Below are 26,927 nucleotides of genomic sequence, written 5' to 3' on the forward strand. Positions count from 1 at the left end.
CAAACCAAAACTCTCAGAATTTTCCGCCAAAAAGTATGTGTGGAGGGAGAGGGAGGGGTGTTATGGTGCACTTGTAAGCCCTGAAATGAAATGATCTCCATATTTGCTTCCATTTGTGTATAAATATTTTTTAAGCATATATGCATCCTAGAGTATGGAAAGAAAATTTCTGGGAAGAATTACAAGAATCTGCAGCAGTTGAGAGTAGATTCACTTTTCGTTTTATTGTGTAATTTATTGTATTTTTCATTTAATTGTACTTTGTAAACTATTTTGTTGTATATTTGATTCCATTTTTAATTACCATATGTAGCTTTACTTGTGTAACTAAATTACGTTCTGACTCAGGGCAGGAGGTGGGAGAAGAGGATGAAAAAAGGGCGGAATACTGAAGACCGCGGTATTCTGTGCTCAGCCCTTGGGGTCCAGGATTCCGGGAGAGCCCAGGGCAGCTCCCCGATCCCGTCCGGCCGGGCCCCCTGGCGGCAACGCGAGACCCGCAGAGCGGAGGCGGAGGCGGGTGCGGAGGCGGAGGCGGAGGTGGGGGTGAGCCCCGCCCAGCCGCGCACCCGGCCGTTGCCTTGGCAGCCGCGCCCCGCGTGGCGGAAGCTCACAATCAGCCAGTCCCTGCGGCTCCCATCCCGCCTCCTGCGCTCATCTGCCCGCACGCTCGTCCTCCGCGGACCCCGGGCCCATAGACACACGCACCCGGCCCTGCTGCCCCGCGCGCCACCTCGCCTGCTCTGCCCAAAGGGACACCATTCACGCCTGAACGTCTCCGCCAGGCTCCAGGAGCCCAAGGTTGCGGTTGGGCCCGCGCCGAGCGTCGGAGTACAAGAGCAGGAGCCGCCCGGGTCGCCCCCCGCAGGCCCAGGCTCTTAGATGCCCAGAGATCCGTGTCTCCTGATCGTCCTGACGCCTAAGAGGTGAGCGTGACACCTGGCCTTTCCTTTGACGTTACGTCTCTACCTGTTGCACTTTTCTCTTCGGATTTTTCTGGAGACTAAAAAGTGGAAAGCACAGTAGAGAACCCCCAAAATGTAAACTCTTGGTCACACCGCGGGTGAGCTGAAACCCACAAGTTTGATGTTCCTAAGGAGCCTATATTGAGGGACTTTGCTAAATACTTTACAAGAATTATCTCATTTCCTTTTCACATAGACCAGGGAAGTGGGCACCATTGCTATTCCCATTTCACAGATGCAGAAACTGAGGTACAAACTAGGTAGGTAGCCTGTCTATATTTATCCAGCTAGTTTGTGTAAATAATGATACAGGGAAGGGAGGATCACAACAGATTTCCACACCTCAAACCCTACACTTTCACCACTGTACAGCCCCCTTTGAACACACACACATTCCCACAGATTTTCATGTAATTTCAGAGTATTCAGACCCTGAACATGGAGCTCAAGTCAAGATTCTGCTCTATTCCACTCCCCTTTGAGATTGTCATTGCAGATGATGGTTAGATGTGTCTAAGGTGGCCCAGGGTCATGCTGGGGAAAAGAGCACGTGTGCTTATATGTGGAGGCCCTCCAGAGCATCCTACATGCTGCTCAATTTTCAAGGAACCCAGGACCTGAGAGCGACACTTGTGTGATTTCCTGCAGTGGGGTGAGCTCTTGGTCAGTCTTTGCAGTTGATTATAAAGGACACTACACAGGGTGCTACCCTCTCCCCAGCAATGGGGGAGGCAGTCCACAGGAAACTGGGCCTTGGACTGCTGAATTCATCATCGTAGGTGCCAATTAATTCTCTACTAGGGATGGATGCTAACAGAGGGAACATTGAAATCCCTGATTAGGAAATTCCTATTAACACCAATCAGGTGGCATTGACTCAGTGCAGTCATTACCTATGTAAGAGCATCTTGCCCTATTCCACAGATGACACATGTACATATGCAGTATGATGACACTGCACCTAATCGAAATATGACTGGTAATAACAAAACAAGCCATAAAGAGCAGCTAAGGTGAATGTTACCAAGCTATGCAGCAAAGGCCAAATGGATGACTGAGGCTGCCTCAGCAATTGATTCTAACAAGCTGCGTTACTGGTTCCCTAGTCCAGCACATGTTATAAACAGATTAAAGGCAAAAGAGGCTGGATGCGGTGGCTCACGTCTGTAATCCCAGCACAGCACTTTGGGAGGCCGAGGTGGGTAGATCACCTGAGATCAGAATTTCGAGACCAGCCTAGCCAACATGGTAAAACTCTGTTTCTACTAAAAATACAAAAAAAATAGCTGGGTGTGGTGGTGGGCACCCGTAATCCCAGCTATACAGGAGGCTGAGTCAGGAGAATCTCTTGGAGCCAGGAGGTGGAGGTTGCCAAGATCATGCCACTGCACTCCAGCCTGGGCGACAGAGGGAAGCTCCATCTCAAAAAAAAAAAAAGAAAGAAAGAAAGAAAGAAACGGCAAAAGAGGGGCTACAGCAAACAGGATATTGAAGCCACAGCTATATGATGGCTGATGTCCTAGCAGGAAAAAGGAAGCACAAAGAAAAGGCAGGCAGAAGAGTAGGAGAAAGAATGAGACAACAGCATGCAGTTGATATTGGTAGTCTCTCTTCTTGACTTCTTGTCTCAGCTTTTTCTGCAACCACCGAAATCGTCATAGTTCCCCATACACCAGGCCTAGATCTCTCCTGACCTCCTGAAATACATGCCTTATTGCCTTGTAGGTTTTAACTCCGAATGCCCAAAGATTGATGATCTACACTACCCACCCAGTCTGGACCTCATCCTAAGTGCCCCATCTCAGAAACAGGTATCTAGTTGTTCAAGCCAGAAAGTTAGGAGTTTTCCTTTATTCCTTTCCCTCAATTCTGTTAACTTTCAGGAATTTTTTGAGCAAGCTTTTACTGAATGCCTCATGTGTCAGCTTTTAGGTGATAGGGAAACAATGGCAATGATAATATAAAGCTTCTGTTCCATAAAGACTATATTCTAGTGGAGGAGACGCACAATGCAGAAATTAAACATCTCTCTATCTGTACAAAATGTTTTTAGACAATAAGTGCTTTAGATAAAACAAGAGGAAAAGGTAGCATGGTGGTTGGAATTGGAATGGTGAGAAACACCAATCAGCGTAAACTCTGAACGAAGAGCTGTCCGGGCAGGAGAAAGAAGTACAAACTTCCAGAAGCAGGAATGAGCTTTTATTCATAAACAAAAGGCCAGTGTGACTAGAGATGACTAAGTCAGGAGAGACTGGAGTGAAGAGAGGTAGGGAAAGTGTCTTTAAGAGATAGTTGTGAGCAATTGGGATTTATTCATTTTATAATGGAAAGCTATTGAAATGTTTTTAAACGGTAACTTGGAGAGAACGTTCTAGCATGAAGGAAATATTCTGTATCCTAATAGGGGTTTGGATTACACAAGTATATACATTTGTCAAAACTCACAACTATATGCATTTGTACAATTAACACTTGTATGTTTCATTGTGTATTCAAAACACGAGAAAATAAAAAATGTAAAATAAATATTTGAACTCCAGTTAAGGGTATATGTGTTGGAATATGCCTGCAGTTTACTTTGAAACAGATTAAAAAATAAGGTGGATTAATGGATAGAGAGATAAAGATGGAATAAAGCAAGGAAATCATTACTGGTAGAATTTTAGTGGTGTATATATGGGTGTTCAACACACACTTTCTGTTTGAAACTACACTAAAATGTTAGGGACTGTAAGCTTGTCTGATTTTATCTGAACTACATGTTTAAAAGATTTTTCTGGCAAATGTCTAGAGAATAACTAGAGGGGGCAGTTGTGGAAGCAGTGAGGTGAATGATTTGGCTTAGGAGAGTAGCATGGGGATGGTCAGGATACACGCTGGAGGTGAAGTTGACAGCAATGGCTGCTGAATGTAAAGAATGAGGGGATCTGTAGAGGAGAGAAAGAATGAAGGGTAAATCCTGGTGTTTTAATCTGAGTAGGTAGATGGATGGTGATGCCATTATCAGAAATGGGGAGAAATGGAGAAGATCAGATGATATGAACAGTCGTGCTTTGACCATGTTGCATTTCAGATGCCTATTAAACATCCAAGGGAGAAAGAAGAGTAGACTGGTGGATACATGTTTGAGCCTTGGGGAGAATCAGAGATGGCTGTGTGAATTTGAGAGTGAACCGTCAGAAGATGAAAGTTGGGCTGAAGGTCGAGGGTCATGAGATAAGGCGAAATACCAGGGGAGTGTGTAAGGACAGAAAAGAGTCTTGAGGACCTAGCCCTGGCCACCTAACAATTAGGCTTCTTGAAACCAGGAGTCAACAAAGGAAGCTGAGAAGGAGTGGGCAGTGGTGTTGGATGGAAGCAAACAATGGAGATGTTATGGTTCCTAGAGAGACACAATTTGAAGGAGAGAGAGCTCACTGCCATAGAGAATGTGGGTGGGGGAGCAGGCTTATGGTAGAGAAAAATGGTGCATAGTTTTAGCTTTTGTAGTAAGATGGAATCTTTTCATTGCAAATGTGGGAAACCCAGCTGACTAGCTTATGCCAAAATAAGGTGACAGGGAGAGGATATATTTACTCATGCCATCCTGAACATAATGGTTTCTGGCACCATGGAATCCATGTTGCAATTATTGCCATCAGTCTTAGTCTCTCTCTATCTTCCAAGAATGGACTCTCTATGTGTCAGCCAGGAGAGCTTCCTGTAGCCCCAGCCTCACACCACACTATTTAATAATTTTAGCAGAATAGTCTTCCCTCATAGTTCTGGAAGATGGGCTGCTAATTGGTTGATGTCTTTTATGCACATATGGTTGAGCTTCGGTGTACCTGGAGAGGGACGGTTCCTTCAAAAAGGCCAAGCCTAGGTTACAGACCCATTCCTCTGGTAGGGGACAGAAGGGACATCCCCATCCAAACAAACTGGATAGGAGTCCCTGTGTGATAATGGAATTCTTTTCTCATAAGAAATGAAGAAAGAAAAACAACTGGGCATACCTAGCATGACCTGCTATTCAATCCAAAACATTACTTTTCCATAAAAAGAAGTAAAATTACATACTAGAATGCTCATCACAATTTAACAGGGGGATTGTTTATGAAGATTTACAATTGTCTTACAGCCATTTAACTACATCTTTCCCACATAAGATGATATAGAAATTACTCATCACATCTTTGATATGTTACAGAGCCCAGCAGATTTCTTTTTACAATGAACAACTCAAAATTACATGTTTTTATAACACCTTAAGACAATTAAAACCTGTATTATCTCTGTATTGTGCTGATATGAAACCATGTAGATAGATGGGAACTCAAACCCTTGCCATGGCAATTTAGTTAACCTCAGCTTCTTCATGGTAAGATGGGAAAGTGTGGTGAGGAGGAAAGGTTAAATGAGATAATAGGAAAACCACCTGGCAAACTATTTATCATTATAATGGAAGATTTGTTTTGAACTGTTTTAACTTTATGCCTACTCAATATTTTTTGTATTTGTGTGTAAATCCTGCTTTCTGAACATTTCATAAAAAACAATCTTTGTTCTTAAGGAAGTTCCAAAATACTGTTATTTGATCAAAATGAAGATGATAAAATTAACTTTGATTATTTTTCTTTTTTGTTGCTTCAGTTTTAGTTTTTGTCCAGAAAGTGTTTTCAAGGAGCTGGTCAGGCATGGCTTTAGCAGATAAAAGACTTGAGAACTTACAGATCTACAAAGTTCTTCAGTGTGTGCGGAACAAAGACAAGAAGCAGATAGAGAAGCTGACCAAGCTTGGATACCCGGAACTAATCAATTTTACAGACCCCATTGATGGACTTAGTGCTTTGCACTTAGCCTCGGTTTCCAACGATATTGATATGGTCAGCTTTCTCCTTGACCTTGGTGCTCACCCTGATGTGCAAGACCGAATGGGCTGTACTCCCACCATGAGGGCTGCAGAACTGGGCCATGAATTGTCGATGGAAATACTGGCAAAGGCAAAGGCTGATATGACTATAGTTGATAATGAAGGAAAAGGTAAAAAATCCCGACATCCTCCACAGCAGTTTGCAATTCACTTTGTAGCCAGAAATGAATAACATGGACTCTTTTTGTTTTCCAACTTTAGAAGTGAATTACTTACGGTTTTAAGTGAAAGGCAAAATTCTCACTAGTATACTTAAACCTACTGCCTCCTCATGATTTGAAAATGAGATTGCTGTATCTTAGGGAAATCAGTTATTAGAGCTTGCTCATATAATTAGATTAATTTGTGTTTGGTGGTTTCTTTTAAATGTGCAGAAGTTTGAACATTATATGCACTGATCATTCATTATAAAATCTAAGCTCTTGTTTAAAACGATGAGGTAGAACATTTCTTATTCTTTTTTTTTTTTTACATTTTGGAATCTCAGGCATTACTACACCTAGAACTCCAAAAGGATTTTGATCCCCTCGATAGCAGTCTGAGGTAGGAAGGACTTGCACCTGGAAACTGGAAAGGATTAAAGTCAATTCTGGCATAAGCTCCAACTTTCTACGATTGTTTAAAAATGTATTTGGAAATCCAACCTCAAACTTTAGACATGATCTTTCAACCATTATTCAGGTGAAAGAGCTGCACTTCCACGCCTGTAATCCCATTATCTCAAGACCATGGTCTGAGAACTTCTTGCCCAAATAACTTGAGGTTCAGGCAAAAATTGACACAGCCTCATAAAAATAACTGAGATAATTACCGGTAAACTTAACGTAAACTGGTAAGTTTAAGCAGTTGTCGTCCTGAGTTGCTGCCAATGCAAAGCCATTAACATCAGCCCTGCATTGGAGAAATGAATCTCATTTTATAATGTTAATGTTTACTGACAAGAGCAAAATCTGCTTTGTAACTCTCTTTAGACTTGGTGTTTGATATGATTACTTGCTTAGAACAAAAGAGGAAAAAGAAAAGGGATAATTACAATAGTACCACATAACAAAATAAACTTCAGATGCATTCAGGAGCCAAATGTGTTTTGAAATAGTAAATCCTGAAAAAATGGTAGCCTCTCAAAGCTCTGTAGAATACCATTCCTCAAAGTGTATTCCATGGACCACTGAATTGCCAGGATGTTGAGAAGTACTACATTAGAAATTGGCTCCACTGTCACATTCATTAGAGAAACATTTTAGGCATGCATCTTTCACATTGTTGGCTCAGAAATGGTGACATTTTCCTTATTTATTTGACCATAAAATAGTTTTTTGATGGCATTTTATATGCCTGGAGTTTTGTGGACTAACTTTTGGGAAACACTATAATAGAGCAAAGTTTAACTTACTGAGTTTGAAACAGAGAGATAAATCACAAAGAAAGACAGAAATTCTATAGCATAAAAATGTAAAAGTGTAAAAAATTTTTAAAGAAGGTAAAATTGGAAACAAGGTCAAGTAAATACTTGCAGCAAATGCAACAGGCATTTGGCTAGAGGAAACAAATCTCATAGGCAGAACTGAAACTGTGCTAGGAAACAAATGTAAAATCTTGTTTCACATGTAAGCTTGTTAGGATAGCTGCCGACAGCCTTCACTCTGCGTAACCCAAGGTACTGCCCATTGTACGGCGTACCTGGTCTCTTCTCCACATCAATGAGCCTCAGTCACCTTGCGCATCCCTCAGTTTGGCTGCCACTGGCCAAACTGCTTTGCTTATTCCACAGTACACTCTCTGCCACTGACATCCTGTTTTCTGGTGACTAATGTTTGACTCACTGTACCTCGTTTCTAAAGGATAAGCAAACATTTAAATGGCTAAGTGGGTCTTTAGGATGTGAGACATGACCTAGGCTTAAAATGCACTTTCTCTTTGAACAATTTTACACAATGTGGAGAAGGTAAAGCTCTAAGCCAATACATTCTTTCTTGTATGTTGTCCTAGGGAATCAATTACACTGTAGAATTATTCTCCTTAAAAAAGATAAGCTATAGTAGTTCCTTATAGCACCCATTCCCATTTTATTAGTTTTCCTATTTATAAGAATGTGTACCAAGTCCTCAATGCAGTATGCCAGTTCTATGATAAGGTCCAATATTTTTCAATCTTGTTTTTCCTTCAGTTGAGGAATGTTGATTCGTGTTCTTTGTGGCTTGAAGAGTCAGCCCAGATAGACTTTAACTGTGTGTTGCACGTGCCTTCATTATGAAATAGCCATTTCATAAGTGGCTCTGGACCTTTTGTAATGAATTCAGCCTCCTCGGGTATCGTGCTTAGGTTGTTTTGTTGTCATTGTTGCTGTTGGTCTGTTCTTGCCTTCTATGTCTTTGTCTGTCTTTGACTTTCTCTTTTCAGTAATATCCTTGACCCTCTTTTTTTTTTTTAACTGTTCTGAGTAACTCTATTTTAAGTATATCAGTTTATATAAAATATATTTAGGTTTTGATTTTTGTTTACATTTTATTTTATTTTAATGGTAGAATTTATGCAATTTATAGTTATCTAGATTTCCCATAAGTTTGGCTTCAGAAATGTTGTTTATTTTATATTGTGCATAATATATCTAGTACATAAAAATATATGTGAAATTATTGTCACATATGGTCCATATATTTGTTTTATTTTGCTGTATATGTGTATTTTTCTTTATATGTTTACAAGTATATTTTCTAAAATTGATGGGATGTTTTTTGTTCTTTTAATGGTTAACTTGATACTTGTATGCCCTTAAACCTGTTTACTGAGGTAGCATCTTAAGTAGTACTCACTGATTCTTTACTCTGATTAGTAATATTAGTAAATAGTACAAATTAGATAAGATTAGTACAATAACCCTTCCTCTTACCTCTGCTACTTCCCTTCTATCATCCAATTTTATAGTTAATTATAATTACTTAGTTCTTTCAATGATTCCCTGTATACTTTTAAATGATAAGTACCTGTCTTTTATCTCCTTACCTGCTTTAAATAATATCTGTCTTCAGCCCCCAAAAATGAGAACATCAAATGCTTATACTATTTATTCTTCCCTCCCTTCTCTCCAAATTCTTGTTAAATTACCTTATTTTTACATTATTATGAATTGCAATATTCTTTTCTCTATCTAAAATTACTAAGGTGACTTAGCTTTGGTTCTATGGCTAAAGAGATTCAGTATTTATCACTTTTTTTAGTCACATATTCTCTATTGGTCTCTGGAAGACTCACTTTTCAATCAAGTAGTTTAACTCACTTCTTTGGGCTTATATCCCTGATTTCTTAAATCCTTAAGATTATATGTATCTATTGCTTTTATATATGAACAAAGTCTTGATTGGGTATAAAATTTCCCTATTTTTCCCCCAAGTATAGTGTAGAGATCCTTTAATTGTACTGTAGTATTGAATATTGTTGTGATAAATTTTTGAGGGCAGCTTGAGTATTCCTCTTTATAGATTAGTTGAATTTTTGCCTGGATTCTCACAAGTCCCTTTCTTTGCCTAGCTTTACCCAAGCATGCCTTGTTGACTATTCTTAATCAACTTTTCCTAAGACCCAACATACTCTTTTAATCTTAAGATTAGGGTCTATCTTTGCACTTTTATTTTAGAACAAGTTATATTTACTTTCTTTGCTATCATGGAAATGAATCAGCCAATAATTTTCACTAGGATAGCTTCTAGTGTGTCTTTTTTGCTTGGCTTTTATTATCAGTTTTCTGTTTTCCTTGCAGTATTTTTTTAATAGTTTGCATACTGGTTTCTCTTTTGGTTATTCTTTAAATGAAGCCCCTTTTTGGAATGGGCTCATTACAAAGTCAGTTTGGAGTCTGATTGTTGTTTACTTAGATTTTTCTTAGCAATACTCTGCCCTGGGTTTATAACAGTAACCCTGATGTGTAGTATGTTTTTGACATGGATTATATGGATGGCCTGTATGTTACAGGTCCTGGGTCTAGGGATTTAGCATTTTGCTTTCTCCAGTGGAGCAAAATGATTTACCAAAATGGCTGAGATACTTGCCATCTAATTTTTCATCTCTTTACTGCTATACTGACAGCCTGCTTCTTACAAACATGATCAGTCTACACACATTTCATCACCCAGTACCATCTCTTTTGCCATTCTGCAGTTTTAGAGGGAACCTGGGGACTTGCCAGTAGCTCTTTAGCACACATACCCCTGTGCATTCCGGCAAGGGACACTCAGGGTACATATTGCAAGGTGCCAAATACTCAGAGTCAACAGGGCTCACCTATCAACACTCCATTTCTTTCATAAGCCGGGTCCTATCACATGTGGCTGTGACTATTTTCTAAGTACGTCAGGAATTAAGGATGTTGGTTTTTTGTTTTCTGTCTCAGCGTTTTAGTTGGTTTCAGAGAGGAAACCAAGGCATATATGCCTTTAACTAGCTAAATATGGATATTTAATATTTCTATTTTCCGTTCTGTCAAATATGTATAGATTGTTAATTAAATGCTCTCTGGGGATTTTATTTCTCTGCAGGCGTTTTGTTTTACTGCATTTTACCGACTAAACGGCATTATCGCTGTGCTCTGATTGCCCTTGAACATGGTGCAGATTTCAACAATTCTACCTATGAAGGAAAGCCAATATTCCTTAGAGCTTGTGAAGAAGCACATGATGTTAAAGATGTATGCCTGACACTTTTGGAAAAAGGAGCCGATCCCAATGCAATCAATCCAGTATGGCTATTCTTGTGAATACAAATATTTCTTGTTTCAGTTACAGCATAATATATAATCTTTGCATTTAAATATGATGACATAATCCTATTAGCTTATAGACTATTCATTTTGATTCAAAATGCTTAAAGATGTTGTACCTTTATTATCTTCATATTGCTATGATTCTACAGTCTGTTTCCTAATTATGTTTAGAAACTTGGTATTTATTATGCATAATGTCAAAGTATCATTATAGGGAATAGTAAATAAGGCATTGCTGATACCTAATAGGATATATCTTTTTGGAAAGAAAATATATAGTTCTGCTGTTCCTTTTTTTTTTGGAGACAGGGTCTCACTCCATTGCCCAGGCTGGAGGAGTACAGTGGTCCAATCTTGGCTCACTGAAATCTCTGCCTCCCCAGTTCAAGCAATTCTCCTGCCTCAGCCTCCTGAGTAGCTGGGATTACAGCTGCATGCCACCACTCCCCACTAACTTTTTTTTTTTTTTTGGATTTTTAGTAGAGACACGGTTTCACCATATTGGCCAGGCAGATTTCGAACTCCCGGCCTCAAGTAATCCACCTGCCTCAGCCTTCCAAAGTGATGAGATTATAGGCATGCCCAGCATACTTCTGCTATTTCTTCCATCAATTTTGTTCACTCTCTTTACTTGGCTAATTTTATTAAGTTTTCTTTTAATTGCCCTTTCTTGACACTAAAAATAGATTTTCTTCTCATTAGAAAACACCTGTGACCTAATTTTATATTAGGTATTGATATTTTATCTCTTTTTTTCCCTTTTTGTTCTGCTCTATTTGCAAGAAATATATTTTTAACATGATATTCTCACAGGGGCATGCAGTGTGACCTTGAGTCTGATTTGAGAATTCTATGTTTTAGATACTGACCCATTGTACTTGGTTAATTTTTCCTCTTTGTAATAAGAAAAGTGTAGAGAACTAAACTTGTAAGTGTAAAGCTAATGTTAAATGGATTCTGACTATTTGTACTGATTCTGCTACTTAATATGATGGGTATAAACAGCATCTCATCTGTTTAATGTCCAGTCCACAGGCCGCACGGCTTTAATGGAAGCATCAAGAGAAGGGGTGGTGGAAATAGTTCGAGGCATATTGGAAAGAGGAGGTGAAGTGAATACATTGGACAATGACAGGCATCACGCCGCTCATTTTGCTGCGAAAGGAGGCTTTTTTGATGTAATAATCATTTCCTTGCTTTAAAATTGGTTGCTAAAACTTTTCTGTTCCTTTTCTCAAAATGTTTATATGTCATGTAGATTACACTAAGGCAGACTTTTTTTCTGAGTTGTCTATGTGGTTTTCATCTTGATTTCCCTAAATTACTCTAAAATTATATTTTTTAAAATGTTATCTCATTATTTAGTTTTATGTGTTTTCAAATTTACTAATTTAATATTGCTAATAATATTGTTGCTGTGTACTTGATAATAATTTAAAATTTCTGCCACCTGGGACTACTGTATTTTATGCCTTCAATACATACTAGGATCTTCAAAATATGATACGATCTAATTATGGGAGAACAGTACCCTTATACTCTTATGTCCTTGGTGCTTGTGTGTATTAGATAATGATATACCTGAATGTTAAACTCAAGCATTCTGATTACCTAAACATACAGCAAAGAATATCTCTTGATCTAGTAATATTGCAGAAACAAAATAGGAATTAGCACTATTTTTTTAATTCTGAATTTTATCTGAAATTTCTTTACTTAATTGTCTTTGTTTTAACATAGTTATCTTCATTTATATCACTATTTTCCCAGCAATAAAAATGTACACAAAAATAGAAACCACATTTGGTAAAGAATTTCCCCCTAGATACTGTTTTCCATGCTCTCATGCTTTCTTAAATTACCTACACTAACAAAAATGGTAGTGCTGCGTCGAAGTATAGAGTTTTCTATGCTCTAGACCAATGCTATTTAATAGAACTTTTGGTGATGATGGACATATTCTGTATTTGTGCTATACAACACAGTGCAACACAGTGTCCATGTGGCTTTTGAGTACTTTAAATGTGGCTAGTGAAAAAAATGAATGAAACTTAAATATTTTCAATTTAGTTCATTTCAATTTGAATGTTCAATAGTCATGCATGGCTAACTGATAATATACTGGATAGCGCAGGTCCAGTTGCCAGTCTTTATGTAATAAATGTACATTTCTGTTTTTCCACAATATCCACTATTTATTTGACAGATATTGAAGCTTCTTTTTGCCTACAATGGAGACATGGGACTGATTTCGTTAAATGGGAACACACCACTTCATTATGCTGCCATGGGTGGTTTTGCAGATTGCTGTAAATATATAGCCCAGCGAGGTAAAGTTGTCTAGCAATTTCGTGCTTAAAGTATTTATGATTTACCTATGTCATAGACAAGCAGAGACTTTGGGCCAATCACTTGTCAGTGGCTTATTTTTTCTATAGCAAAATTTCACCCATATGTAGAAAGAAAATTGAAAATTATTTCTTATATTACCCCTCTGTTAAATCATGAATCTGATCTTAAAAGTGATGAAAACCCATTTCTCCAAAATGTTTAGGTTATTGTTAAAACCTAAAGGGGATTGTTCCTGAGCCAACTAATCATTAAAATACTTACGGTTGAGGGCAGGTTGTGGTGGCTCATGCCTGTAATCCCAGCACTTTGGGAGGCTGAGGCAGGCAGATCACTTGAGATCAGGAGTTCAAGACCAGCTTGGCCAACATGATATAACCCCATGTCTACTAACATTGTAAAAAAAAATTTGCTGGATGTGGTGATGGCACCTGTAGTCCCAGTTACTTGAGGGGCTAAGGCATGAGAATCACATGAACTTGGGAGGCAGAGGTTGCAGTGAGCCAAGATTGCACCACTGCACTCCAACCTGGTGGACAGAGTGAGACTCTGTCAAAAAAAAAAAAAAAAACCTGATTAAATTTCTTATTTTAAAAATGCCAACATCAATCTAAAAAAGGACATACACTGAAAACCATTTGCTTTCATCTGAATTTTTAATTATTTTATTTTTAAAAATATTTCATTATATCAAATACGAAGATAACTTTTCTGGATAATTTGCAGTTATGGGGAAAATAATTTGAGGGAAAACATGAAATGAAAACTTTCATGGAAAATTTGAAACATGAGCAAAATTTTTAATTTTTTATTTTCATGTAGCTTTTAAGTATTAATTTAGAAATATGAACATATCATATATAGCTTAATGAGTTTCTTAAAATGAAAATACTAGTTAATTACATTTAAGGATATGAATGAATCTTTTGTTAATTACATGCTAATTAAATACACATTAAAAGATTTTTAACTGTTATCAATAGAACTGCATTTTGTAGAACTGTAGATATTTTTTCGTTTATGAGAAATAGGCAAAAACTTAAAGTCTAACAAGTCTGTAATAGAGCAAAGAAAGTGTTTTATTTTTCTGTCTTCCACATAGACACAAAATTTTAGAAGTCACTAAAATTATAAGAGTAACATGCCCACATAGCTATAATAGCATAAAAACAGATCCATTTTTACTTTTATAAATGTATACACTATGCCCCCAATATAATAAACCCTTTTGCAAATGAGAAAAAAATGTATCAAATGCAATTTTGGTTCTTTCAAACAGTCTTATTGGTTTTGTTTTCAAATCTGTCACTATTAGCAGTTTATTTTGGCATTTCAGTTAACATTGTGTGTTTCTAAAAACTAAAGATCCACCCAGGTTGAGACAAGGTTCTCTAACTTTAATATGCTGACTTATTTCTTATTGGGACAAATGTCACACATACTCTATCATTTATGTATTCCTGGAATAACATCACAGAAAGCACATTGAGAAGCCAAGGACCAGAGCCTGGGTCACGCAAAAAGGCCTAACTCAATGATGCAGAAAATATCCACTTTCCTAGAAGAATAAACCATGAGGCTATTTTAAAGCAAATGTTTGAAAATATTCTGAGTTCTCTATGTGTTTGGAAATATAAACACGTCACCAGATCCTATGTGGGTGACCCAGTTTCACAGCAGAAGTGTTGTCAGTTACATTTCCACCTTTAGAATCTTACATCTAAGGCAGTCAGAGCAGCAAGAAACCCTCGGCGATAAAATGCTTGTTTCTGAATAAGCTCCCTAGGTTTAGTCTCTTGTGTACTTAATTGTAAACCACTTGTGCTGGCTGGATTCATTTCTCACATTTCCTCATGATGGTCCTCTTTTGGCCCCTCATCCTCCTGCTGCAGCAATTTATGACTCCCCCTGTAAGCATGTGAGAGCCACATCCAAGGGCAGAGGAGTGGGGAGCTCGGGGAGTCCTCCTCCTCTTCCTGGGCCCTCAACTCCCTGAGTTCTGCAGCACCAGCGAGCTGAAAGTTGAACATCTTTACCACAGAGGAACATAAATCTCACAGAGAATGAATGGATCTTTTATTTACTAATCATAAAGGAGGAGACAGGAAGCTCCAAGTCAAAAGGACAGGAAAACTGCCTTTAGCTCTTTAAACTGGGATGTTGGAGTCTTCTTTTATACACATGGCGGTTTCTAACCAGGAGGAAGCTGGAAGCTGCGGAGTATGAGCTGAAGCAGGATGAAAATCCTTTGGTCCTTAGTGCTGAGTGAACACAGAAGAAGTGGCTTGAGAAGTGGGAGCAAAAACCCCCAGACACCCTGAATAAGAAAAATAAATAGCTAAGTAAAAACAGCATATCAGAAGTATTATGGAATTGCACTGTGGAATTACTATGCTATGGAATTACACTATCAAGTCACTGTTCTTATAACTGTCCAAGAGAAATTTTGGAATCTTTATTGTCTCAATAGCCTTTTTTAGTTTTTCTATTACTAGTAAAATTATTGGCCTTAGTATAAAAAGTGTGTGTGTATGTGTGTGTAGTAAAATCGATTTTTTGTTTTTTAATTTTTATTTTTTTGTGAATAGTGTATATATTTGTGGAGCATGTTAAATGTTTTGATATAGGCATACAATGCTGAATAATCACATTCTGGAGACTGGGGTGTCAGTCCCCAAAAGCATGTATTCTTTGTGTTACAAACAATCAAGCCAATTACACTCTTTTTGCTATTTAAAAAATGTATAATTATTATTGATTATAGCCACCCTGTTTTGCTATCAGATCAGAGGTCTTATTCATCCTTGTTTTTTTTTTTACCCATAATATAAAATTTTAATTTTTGACAATACCAAGGAAAGTATTAATCCTGAAAAACATAGTCTGACTACTTCTTCAAAGCCTTACTTACACATACAATGGATTTTTAATGTCTCAAAACACTTATTATAGACAACACAAACTTTTTGGTAGCACTAAATGGATTCCCTAACATGTTCAAAAAAGTTTGTTTATTTGGTGAATATTTACAAATAATGTTGGTCTCATCATTTTGTTAAATAAGGGACCAAAAAAGAAAATGAATTTTCATGTCTAACTTGCACATACATAAATATAATGAACTCCTCAGATTGAATTACAAATTACTTTTTCCTCTGTGAAGGTTGTTCACATGGCCGTACCACAAAACAGCAGATTAGCATAAATTACATTATTTAATGAAGAATATAGAAAAAACGGACTTTAAGTTTGTACACAGATTGACAGTCTAAATCATTCAAAAGGACATGAGTATTCTGCTGCTTTTCAGATCTGAGTTCATAAGGTCCTAGGTAAGCTGTTTGAATCCAGCTTCTTTCCAAATTCAAATGCATCCTTGATCTTTTCCTACTGGCCTGAAGTCCCCTGAGCAAGTGTACCAATATGGTATGTGTTTCAAATATCTCTAAGGATAAATGTTCTAATCCTATTATAAATTGTTAACTTATCTTCTTCAGAATTCACCAAAGTGATGCTCACAGAAAAAAATCACAGCTCAATTTTGTAATTATAAAAGCAAAATGTATGCATCTTTATACACATATAATTTGGGGACACATTTTTGACGAATCACACGAAATTAAGAAAACAGTTGGATGAATGTCACTTATTAGCCATGTAGGTACCTTAGCACCATTCATAAATTATGATGCTTTATGTTTTAGGATGTGACCTGAAATGGAAGAATTTAGATCATAAAACGCCCAGGGCTGTGGCTAAGGAAGGCGGCTTCAAAGCAGCAAGCAAAGAGATACGCCGAGCAGAGAGAACTGCTAATAAACTAGCCAGGCCAGGAGCCAAAAACCCAAATCCCCTCTGGGCCCTTAGACTGCACGATTGGTCCATAGAACGTGAGGCTTTCCTGCGGGAAGCCTTTTCTGCTGTTGACAGGGGCGACGGGAGTGTCAGCAAGAATGACTTCGTGATGGTGTTGGAGGAAATGCAAGATTATGCAAGCTCAGAGCAGTTGGCTGCCATCGCCCAACTTCATGAGAAAATCCGGGGAGGAGGAGTCAATATTAATGAATTCTTTAAAGGAACCAGATATTTAAGCAAGTCTTTTGTTTTAGGATCCTATGGACCTAAGAAAAAGAAAAAAGGGATGGGCAGAAAAGGAAAGAAAGGTAAATTTGTCTTACCCCTTCCAATCTGTGTCATTCCTGACAACGCGTTTCCACGCCGGCAGGATGGTGGGCCACCGTATTACATGATTGAGACCTACAACAATGTCACTGATAGCAGCCGGTTTAACAGAGATCATCCCCCAGAACATCCCATTCAGGATGACTCTGCTTGGTACATTGATGATTCAGAGAAGGCATTTTCAAACATTAATATTATCACCAAGGCAGGGGATCTAGCTTCTCTGAAAAAGGCCTTTGAATCAGGAATACCTGTGGATATGAAGGATAATTATTACAAAACTCCACTAATGACGGCGTGTGCAAGTGGAAACATAGATGTGGTCAAGTTTCTTCTTGAAAAAGGGTATGCATCTCAGTGGAGTGTGGTTTAAATTTTCATGAGTCTTCACATTTCAAGGAAATAAAAGGAAGACATTAAGAAACATTTAGTTCCAGAATTTTTGTAACATAGAAAAGTGCTACTTTATAAAAGTCTATAATGAATTAAGGCTTTAATATATAAAAACCTTTTATTAAGGCTATAATAATTAACTTACAGGCTTCATTAAAGAATGCTATTAATGCTTTATTAAAAATGCTGATATAATACAGGCTTTAAAGTCAATAAAATGCCCTATAAAAGGTATCATATTATTGATGGTCAGGGTTAGAAAAGGAGAATTTATGTTAGATTTTAAGCCCCTTTATTAAAGCTTGTAATAAATCTATTAGGCCTATAGATCTTATATGGGAAACCAGGATAATGGGAGCACAGGATTGTGTGTACACAAGTATATTTTGCCAATTATGCACAAAGTGAAAGCCAGTGTTTACTCGGGGTTAACGGAGTCTTCTGATTACTACTGCCTTCTGTCAATGGCAGCACAGCTCAGTCCTGTCTCAGAGCTTCACCTAGAAGACGTGAAGTCACTTTTCAATCTGCCTCTGTTTTGGGAATCTCAACAACTTGAAACAAGTGGAATGGTGGCTATAATAACACGTTTTGGTCCTAAAACTTGCTGCCCTCCTCCAGAGTGGGGCATTCTTTTCCCTTGTCATGTAAATATGTTTAAACTATCAATACATGACATATTTATAATACTTAACTTTTTAGATTACAACAATCACTCAGGTTTAATTCCTTCTTCCATGGTTGTATTACCTGGGGTGAGTTTCTTAACACTTTTTGTGCCTCAGTTTTCTCATGTATTTACATAATGAGACTGTAGTGTGATTCATGCCACTTACTAACACAGTAATTGCATACTTGAGAAATAAAGTATTAATCTTACTAGTACTTTAATGTTAAAGAAAGACTCAAATTTGTATATTATCAAGAGAGCAACTAATGAGAATATGAACTTCTGGATAATGAATTTCTAAACAGGACTAAAATTTTAAATAATACATGGTAATATTTAGAAATTTAACAATGAAGTTTCATTTAAAAATGTATTCTGTTTAAATGAAAGTAGACACAAAATGGAATAATATAACTTTTATATGTCCTGTCAGCTTTTATCTTCATTGGATCTAGTTTGTAATTTTCCTTGATTTTAACCTTTGCAAAATTGTAATCCCTAGAATCTAAAGTGCCTTTTAATGTGTAGATATACACAAAGGAAGTTAAAACTCTCAAATAATGCAGAACAAAGAGGTTTGATGAAAAATTATGGCACGGAGTTTACAGTTTAACAACTCGATAGAACTTATGAAGTCTTACTTTGCCTTTTCAGTGTCCAGTCCTTGGAACAACCAGTATTTTTACTTTGTGCATCTATCTTATCTTATAGAGCTAATGTTAATGCAGCAGATAATTTTCTGTGGACTCCACTTCATTTTGCATGCCATGCAGGCCAACAAGACATTGTTGAGCTTCTTGTTAAATCTGGGGCTTTAATAGATGCAGTTTCAATCAACAACTCAACTCCTTTAAGTAGAGCCATTGAAAGCTGTAGACTGGATACTGTGAAATACCTACTTGATATTGGTGCTAAATTCCAGCTGGAAAATAGAAAAGGTATGTGTTCATATTATTGATGATTACGGTCAGAAAAGGAGAATTTATGTTAGCTTCTAAGCCCCTTCTGGTTCTATTATCATAGGCTTGCATTGTCCCCTGGGTTCCTGGTGCAAACACAAGCCTGAGTTAAATGTTACGGAAGTTTGTCTTATACCGAATATCTCTCAATTCACTGGTATTGGAGGGCCATTTCTTTATGTTTGCAATCTTTCATGGACTGAAATACAATAAAAATAATTTATTAGAAAAATAAAATTAAAAAAAAACAAAATACAAGGCCAAATCTTTTTAATCTTTAAATTTTAATGACAGAAAATTATGTTAAGTTGCTATAAGCATTTATAAACACTTATTTTCTGTAGTTACTTCACTATGGATCAGTAACTATTAGTTTGTGAACTTGCGCCAGTTTGCAGATCACACGTTGAATTATTACACTGTTATTACTGTTAATTCCTAATAATGGCCTACTCTAAAGACTCAGACTCTATAGAATTGGGATTTCTTAAAGCTGGACAAAGTAATTCCTGAATTGAGGCTTCCCTGACTCCAGGAAGTAAATACATGGCCTTGTATCATAAATACCATAAAGGAAAAATTAAAAAATCATTTGAATATATTTGAGCTCTGGTTTGGGAGTATCATTTTCCTATGTTGGAACCCATTGCCTGCTTTGAATCTGAGTGGGCATTGTACCTCTGGTTGGTTCAGGTGGCCTCTGACTCACAGGTACTACTGTACCTGTCCTGCCTGATGATATTATGGGTAACAAAATGCCCAGCCATCAGCTTCCCCAGGCCTTTTGGAATTTACCTCCTTACATCAAGGAAAGGGGAAGATAATGCAAAACTATCACACAGAAGGAAATTTGCACAATGTGGGGAGAGAACAATCAATTTGATATTTAAAAATGTAATCTAATATTTCCTGTCACTCTTTTAAGAAACATAGTCAAAAAACTAAGAAAAAATAATTTTGTATATTTAAATGGTACTATACGTCATGGGATTTTAGAGCTGGGACTACCATAGAGAATATCTGACCTAGCTCTGTAAAAATCCGTATAGGTATCATTTGCTATAGGAATCACCTTTATTAGGGCAGGCTTAGAGCTGATGTGCTGAGATATTTTTCTACATGGTTTATCATTAATATGTTTATAGTTACTCTGAATTTACGTTTGTTTCAACAGGGCATACTGCCATGGACGTTGCAAAGGCATATGCCGATAACAGAATAATTGGTCTGATTAAAGAAAAGCTAGATAACTTGCAAAAATCAGCAGAAACTCAAAAACTAAAAGGCAAGACTCCTATACTGAAGACTGAAGGCCCTGAAATTAAGAAAGAAGGGGTAAGAAAAAAAGGTTGATTACCCATTAGTAATTGGAACTCTTTAAAAATCTGTTTTGGGGAAGCCAGCAGCACTATTTATATATTGTACAACATGGGCAAGATAATATGTAGTACATACTTTCAGTACTGTTAGTATGTAGTACTTTTAAAGAAACAGCTAATAAAATTCCTATCACTGAAGAGCCTAAAAAGAACTCACTGCAAAGAAAATCCATACAAAAACCAAATGGGTTCATCCAAGTACAATTAGAATGTTGAAAATGAAAACCAAAATTTGTATTATGTATGTATTTGGTCCTGAATTATACAGATTTGATGAGATGATCCAAATAGGGAAGGAGGCTAATCCTTATGTGGACTGAAATAAAGCATGATTTTTTCTTCATTTTGTCCACCATATCCCCTTTCATTGCCTACCATAACCCTTCCCCATACCTGCCGCCTACACCCAGGAATTTTACCACTGAATTCTGGGATATGGAGCCATTGTAAGTAGACTATTCTGTAAAATGGTTGTAGAAGGTTTTAAACATTTCTGGTAATCCAGAATGGCTTAAGAACTTCTAAACTGCAGCAGAAAGTTGAAGTTGTTGCCTGTGGAGTTACTGAGACATCACGACTTTACCATTAGCAGGGAACCCCTAAGTGTGTCTCTCGGTTGGATGCTTTTTTTAAGGAAGCAGATTTACTGGAGACACTTGGCTGACACAGGACAAGAAATGAAAGTCAAGAAGGAAAAGCTTTAGTGTCATCAAATTGGAAAAGGTTGGGGAAATGTAGGGGTGAGAAGTAGATAGGATGAAGGGATTATAGACAGACAGCAGAGTTATAAATATGGAGGATGTTAGGATGGCAAAAGGTGGATCAGTCAACTAAAGGAGGATCAGTCAACTAAAGTTCTTCCTTTATGCACCATTATTTAGTAGGATTCCATCCTTCTGATTAATGAGTGGCCAAGATCAAGGATGGGTATCTCAAAGACTTATGTGATCTTCTACCAAGACTTCTAATTAAAGTTAAATAAGGCAAACTATCTCTCCCTATCCTCAGAGTTATAGTAATATACTATTATATCTCAAATTATAACTTGCACAGTAGCATTTTTAGGTTTTTTTTCTGGCTTCAGAGTAAGATGTGAAATAGCAAATAATATTAGAAAGTGAATATAGATTTTTACAATTTATAATTTTTGGTCTTGTTTCCAGGAACCACTGTCATCAATTTATGCTGTACCAACGATATCAGAGGGAAAGAAAGTGCCAAGGGATAGTGTGGTTCATCTCAATTCATTGATTACCAGTGGTTATACCAAGAAAGTGGATATCACATTTATTCCACGGAGGGTAAGTGCTTTGAAAGGATCTTCATAGCAAGGTAGAAGCTCATAATGTCATTTTTATCAAATGCTTTTTATGTAGAATATCCAAACAAATCTACAAAATTTGTCTTTCACAGTTACTATTTGCTAATGTTCTTTTGTCAGGTTCTGCTGTTTTCAACTCAGTATGCCCAACTCATAGTTCCTGGCATCTGGCTCTCTTTCTATTACTATTTCTGTATTGAAATTTACATTTTCCTGAAAGGTTGAAGTCTTTGTGAATCAATGGCATGCTCTGCAGATATTTAGTCACCAAGGCCTAAGGATACCTTTTTTGGGGGAGTACTTCACAGACCCAGCCCTTCTTTGTACTTACTACTACCAGATGACGTGGGGGTTTCATATCAAACAAGACTGGATTTATTCAGCAGCTTCCTAAAACATCCACAACTAAAGACGTGGAGACATCTTAGGGGGAAAATAATTGTCTTTTCATTGCCCATCCAACCATGCTGAACAAGCAGCTCCCCTCGTCTTCTATTATAAAAATAATTTTGACTTCTACGTAGGACATATAGGTAGTAAGCCCAGACGATCTTCTAATTCCTTTGCTTCCCTGTTTTGGCATCCTAAAAACAAACAGCAGCTGATCTGAGCATAACTGGCCAGAGAGGTAATTGAAGAGCATTTCTGACATTAGATGTCTAGACAGTCATCATCAGAAACAGTGATGATGCTCATGTAACCACTGGTGTCATATGAGAGAGGGGAAGAAGTTAAAACACATCTAAGAGTTAATTTAGTAGTTTAAGTTAAAACTATAAAGAAGTTTTTCAGTTAAAACTGTGTACCGAGCATTGGATACTAGCATATTTACCAGCTGTCATGCTTATACCTGCTCAGGCATGGCTTTTTTTTTTTTTTTTTTTTTTTTTTAAGATTTGGAGTCCTGAAGCCACAACAGCAGAGCTGATCAGGAAGAGGGAACTACGGCGGGAGAGGTTTACATGGGAAGTGGACTTCGATGATTTCATGATGCCTTTCCAGAAGAACATCACAGAAAAAGCTCGAGCAATGAAAGCTGCCTTGAAGACCTAAGTCACAGCAGTTACTTCTTGGGATAAACGCTTTGGGACCCAGGGACCAATCTTTGGAGAGAGTAGAGATTTCCATTCAAGCCAAAGCAATCCATACAGCAAGAACCTGTTACCAAATATTTCTTCTTGCTTTAACAACGATAAATATTCTGAGCTGTCTAGAGAAAAGATGTATGTTATTTTGAGATGAATGCTATGTCATTCTGGATAAATCCCCTAACCCCTTTATGAAGGTAGTGAAATACATGGCATGTGGGTTATAAATATTACAGTCAAAAGATTTACCAAGTCTATACCATGATGCTGGTCTCAAACTCCTGAGCTCAAGAAATCCGCCCAAAGTGCTGGGATTATAGGTGTCAGCTACTGTGCCAAGCCTGCTTATTAAATATACATTTCTAGTGGAAATTGATGAAAACAATTTAGGTTTTAGAAAAAACAGGAATATTTAATCTTTTAAGGAAGGAGTTTATTTCTCACGCTATTATAAAGTGTATGTATCAGATACCTTGGGTTAAATATACTTTCAACAGCCCTAGCTATTAAAAGCCCTAGCCCTAGATACATAGCCCTAGCCCTAGATTAATAGATATTAGGTTGGTGCAAAAGTAATTGCAATTTTTACCATTACCTTTAATTACAGCAAAAATCACAATTAGTTTTGCTTCAGCCTGACAGCTAGCTAGCTAGAAAGACAGACTAAGTGGCAGACAGAGAGACAGATAGATGATTGATTGATAGATCGAAAGATAGATAGATGAAGAGATTTATTGCAAAGAGTTGGTTTACATAATTTTGGGGCCTGGATGGTCAAGTGCTAAATTTGTAGGGTAGGCTGTCAGGAAGTACAGGCTGGAAACATGCAGGAGCTGTCCCTGAAGTCCAGAAGTGGAATTTCTTCTTCATCACGGAAACCTCAGTTTTGTTCATATCCCTAAATACTTCAGTATGTGTTTCCTAAAAGAAAAGGCATCCATTTACCTAATCAGATTACGATTGTCAAAATTTCAACTGTTGTTAAAGTGACTGATGGGATCAGGTCCATCTAAATTATCTAAGACAATCTCCTTTACATAAAGTCAGCGTTGGTTGCATATACACAATTCCTTCACCTCAACACCTAAGATTTGTATTTGATTGAGTTACTGCTTACTATAACCTAGCCAAGTTGAGACATAAAATTGACTATCTCTGGAGGTGTACTCTGGAATAACAAGCTAGCTGAGGCATTACTCACACCAGGAAATGCAGTGGGTACTAAACAGGAGCTCCAAAAATAACCAATGTCCCACTGACAAAAAAAGTCACTTTAGAATCTGTCTTACCAGAAGGCACTAACTCCAGATTACAACTTGTCAGTCACATATGGATTAAACCCCTTTCTCTAACCTCCTCCCTCTCTTTCCAACCTTGGAGGAGACTTTCACAGGAGCCAGTCATGGAGGAGAAGGGAAGAGAGAGAGTGAAGCAGGTAACCATGTCCACCTCTTTGGAGGAGACAGACCTAAACAGGGGTTGCTTACAAGCATTGCCATTTGGAGCCAGGAGATTTGCTATTACAACTACATTTTGTCTTTATGTAAGGTTTTGTTTTCATTTTTTGTTATTTTTCTTTTGACTTAATTTCATATTTATGGAAAGTTGCAGTAATTTTACAAAGAACTCCTATATGCCCTTTACCCAGATTACCTAAATGTTAACCACTTATCACATTTGTTTATCTCTTTCTCCCTCTACGTATATGTGTGTGTTATGTTTAATTTTCTTCCCCAATTGTTTGTCAGTTGAAGACTTGATGTTCTTTCCCACTAAATATTTCATCGTATTTCCTAAAATCACAATGTTCTTTTGCATAACAATATTACCATTGGCAAAATAAGGAAATTAACGCTTAAATGAACTATTTAATCTATAGACTTTATTCAGATTTTGCTATCTGTCTCAATAATTTCCTATGTACTCCCAGGTCATAAAATACATTCACTTGTCCCATCTCTTTAGTCTCTTGTAGCTTAGAACAGTCTATTTTTCCTTGCTTGTTTGTTTATGACAGTATATAAGAATACAAGCCAGTTATCCTGTAAAATGTCTCTCAACTTTGGTTTGCCTTATATGTCTTCAAAAATAGATTCAGGTGATGCTTTGGGGCAGTGCTACAGACGTCATTGCACCCTTCTCGGTACATCATATCAGGAGGCACATGCCGTTGAGACATGATGTAAACTTTGTAAACTTTAACTGCATTTGAAGTTGAGAGAAACGCAAATTAAAGATGCAGTAATAAATCATAATTGCATTAAATTAACTGTAGTACATACTGTACAACTGTAATAATTTCATAGCCACCTGTTGCTATTGTGTTGAGTTCAAATGTTGTCTTTTCTCAACTTTGTTGTAAGAATACAATATATATAACATAGTGAATATGTGTTAATTGACTTATTATGCTGTTGTTAAGGCTTATAGTCAATAGCAAGCTATTAGTAGCTAGGGTTTTGGGGAGGCAAACCTTATACATGGACCTTTGACTACAAGGAGAGTCAGTACGCCTAACTCCCTAGTAGTTTTCCTTGAACTTAATGAATATCTTATGGATAGGTACTTTGAAACTATGGAAATTTGCTTTTACTTTTATACTTTCACCTACTAATTTTACCATCCGTGGATGATTCTTGCCTAAAATAAATTATTACAGTATCAGTTGCAGTAACATAATTTCTACATTTTATCATTATTTCCATTTCTTACTTAGCCTTCTGCTGTTGGGCAGAACTTTCTTTTTTTTTCCTCATTGATTTATGTATTCAAATCAGTGTAGACTCATGAATTCCCTTTTTATTTAATGGGAATTGTATATGCGTGGGGACCAACTCAGAACTCCAGAGTTGATATAAAGATTATTTTAAGCCAAAGACATTTGAGATTTAACATACCATATGCAAGGAAAGGAAAGCCTTCTCAGACCTTTGCTTATCTGACTACAAGCAGTAACTTCTAGAAAATAAGGCTGCCATTAAATTCCTCTTCAGGTTTCATCTGCTTCTAGAACACAAATAATCCTACCCCAAATCCCTTCTCCAGAAGTGTTTTATGGCCCCGAAGGAAATTTACAGACCATTTATGCCTGTATAGATAAACATTAACATGTATTTTTATATCCTGTTTGTTCACCTGAAATCCCATGTATCTTTTTAAAAAGTCATTGTGTTGCCGGGCGCGGTGGCTCACGCCTGTAATCCCAACACTTTGGGAGGCCGAGGCGGGTGGATCATGAGGTCAAGAGATCGAGACCATCCCAGTCAACATGGTGAAACCCCGTCTCTACTAAAAATACAAAAAAATTAGCTGGGCATGATGGCGTGTGTCTGTAATCCCAGCTACTCAGGAGGCTGAGGCAGGAGAATTGCCTGAACCCAGGAGGCGGAGGTTGCGGTGAGCTGAGATCGCGCCATTGCGCTCTAGCCTGGGTAACAAGAGTGAAACTCCGTCTCAAAAAAAAAAAAAAAAAAAAAGTCATTGTGTTTACATAAATGCCTTCTCCCCTCCCCTTTACTTATCAAGATGATATATGAGCCACGAATTTTAACTATCCCTTTGAGTTACTCATCACTGAGTTCTCCCAAGTGTATATGCCTTGCATGCATAAATAAATTTTTTTCTTCTGTTAAAATGCCTTTTGTCAGTTTAATTCACAGGCTCTAGGCATTGAACCTAAGAGGGTAGAGGAAAAGTTAATTTTCCCGTATATGATCGTTTACTATTATTATTAATTTTAATGTTCAAATTGTTCCTAATTTAGTGGAAAACCCTTCAAGCTGGCTCCTGATAAAAAGACATTTTGTTTTCTAAAATAATCAGAGGACTCTTTATTTCTTAAATGTGAGAGAAAATGCCTACCCTTGGCTTCCCTCAGGAACAAGGAAAATGAGTGTAACAGCAGATTCTCAGAGGTGATCACTTTCTGTTTTCACTCTAGTGAGTACAAC

At 37.4% G+C, this 26,927-nt stretch overlaps 1 protein-coding gene across 2 annotated transcripts; it reads left to right on the top strand.

Annotated features, from left to right (window-relative positions):
* The first annotated feature begins 622 nt into the window (after positions 1 to 622).
* On the top strand, positions 623 to 25,365 carry ANKEF1 (ankyrin repeat and EF-hand domain containing 1). 2 transcript variants are annotated; one of them, XM_035298365.3, is made up of 11 exons: positions 623 to 926; positions 2,691 to 2,776; positions 5,601 to 5,990; positions 10,413 to 10,612; positions 11,665 to 11,814; positions 12,843 to 12,966; positions 16,690 to 17,512; positions 18,942 to 19,168; positions 20,364 to 20,524; positions 21,732 to 21,869; positions 22,784 to 25,365. In XM_035298365.3, the coding sequence occupies exons 3-11, from the start codon at positions 5,645 to 5,647 to the stop codon at positions 22,940 to 22,942; spliced, it is 2,328 nt and encodes a 775-aa protein (XP_035154256.1). In that variant the 5' UTR covers positions 623 to 926; positions 2,691 to 2,776; positions 5,601 to 5,644; the 3' UTR covers positions 22,943 to 25,365. The 2 variants fall into 2 exon arrangements, with proteins under 2 accessions (XP_035154256.1, XP_002747403.2); XM_002747357.6 differs by lacking the exon at positions 2,691 to 2,776.
* Positions 25,366 to 26,927: the final 1,562 nt, after the last annotated feature.

This window comes from Callithrix jacchus, chromosome 5, assembly GCF_049354715.1.
Source record: "Callithrix jacchus isolate 240 chromosome 5, calJac240_pri, whole genome shotgun sequence".
Taxonomy (NCBI): domain Eukaryota; kingdom Metazoa; phylum Chordata; class Mammalia; order Primates; family Cebidae; genus Callithrix; species Callithrix jacchus.

Excerpts from the sequence above, each read along its gene's own strand:
- ANKEF1 (XM_035298365.3), top strand. The coding sequence starts at position 5,645 with ATGGCTTTAGCAGATAAAAGACTTGAGAACTTACAGATCTACAAAGTT. Across the intron at positions 19,169-20,363 it reads CCAGCTGGAAAATAGAAAAG|GGCATACTGCCATGGACGTT; the intron begins GTATGTGTTCAT and ends TTGTTTCAACAG. Across the intron at positions 21,870-22,783 it reads TCACATTTATTCCACGGAGG|ATTTGGAGTCCTGAAGCCAC; the intron begins GTAAGTGCTTTG and ends TTTTTTTTTAAG.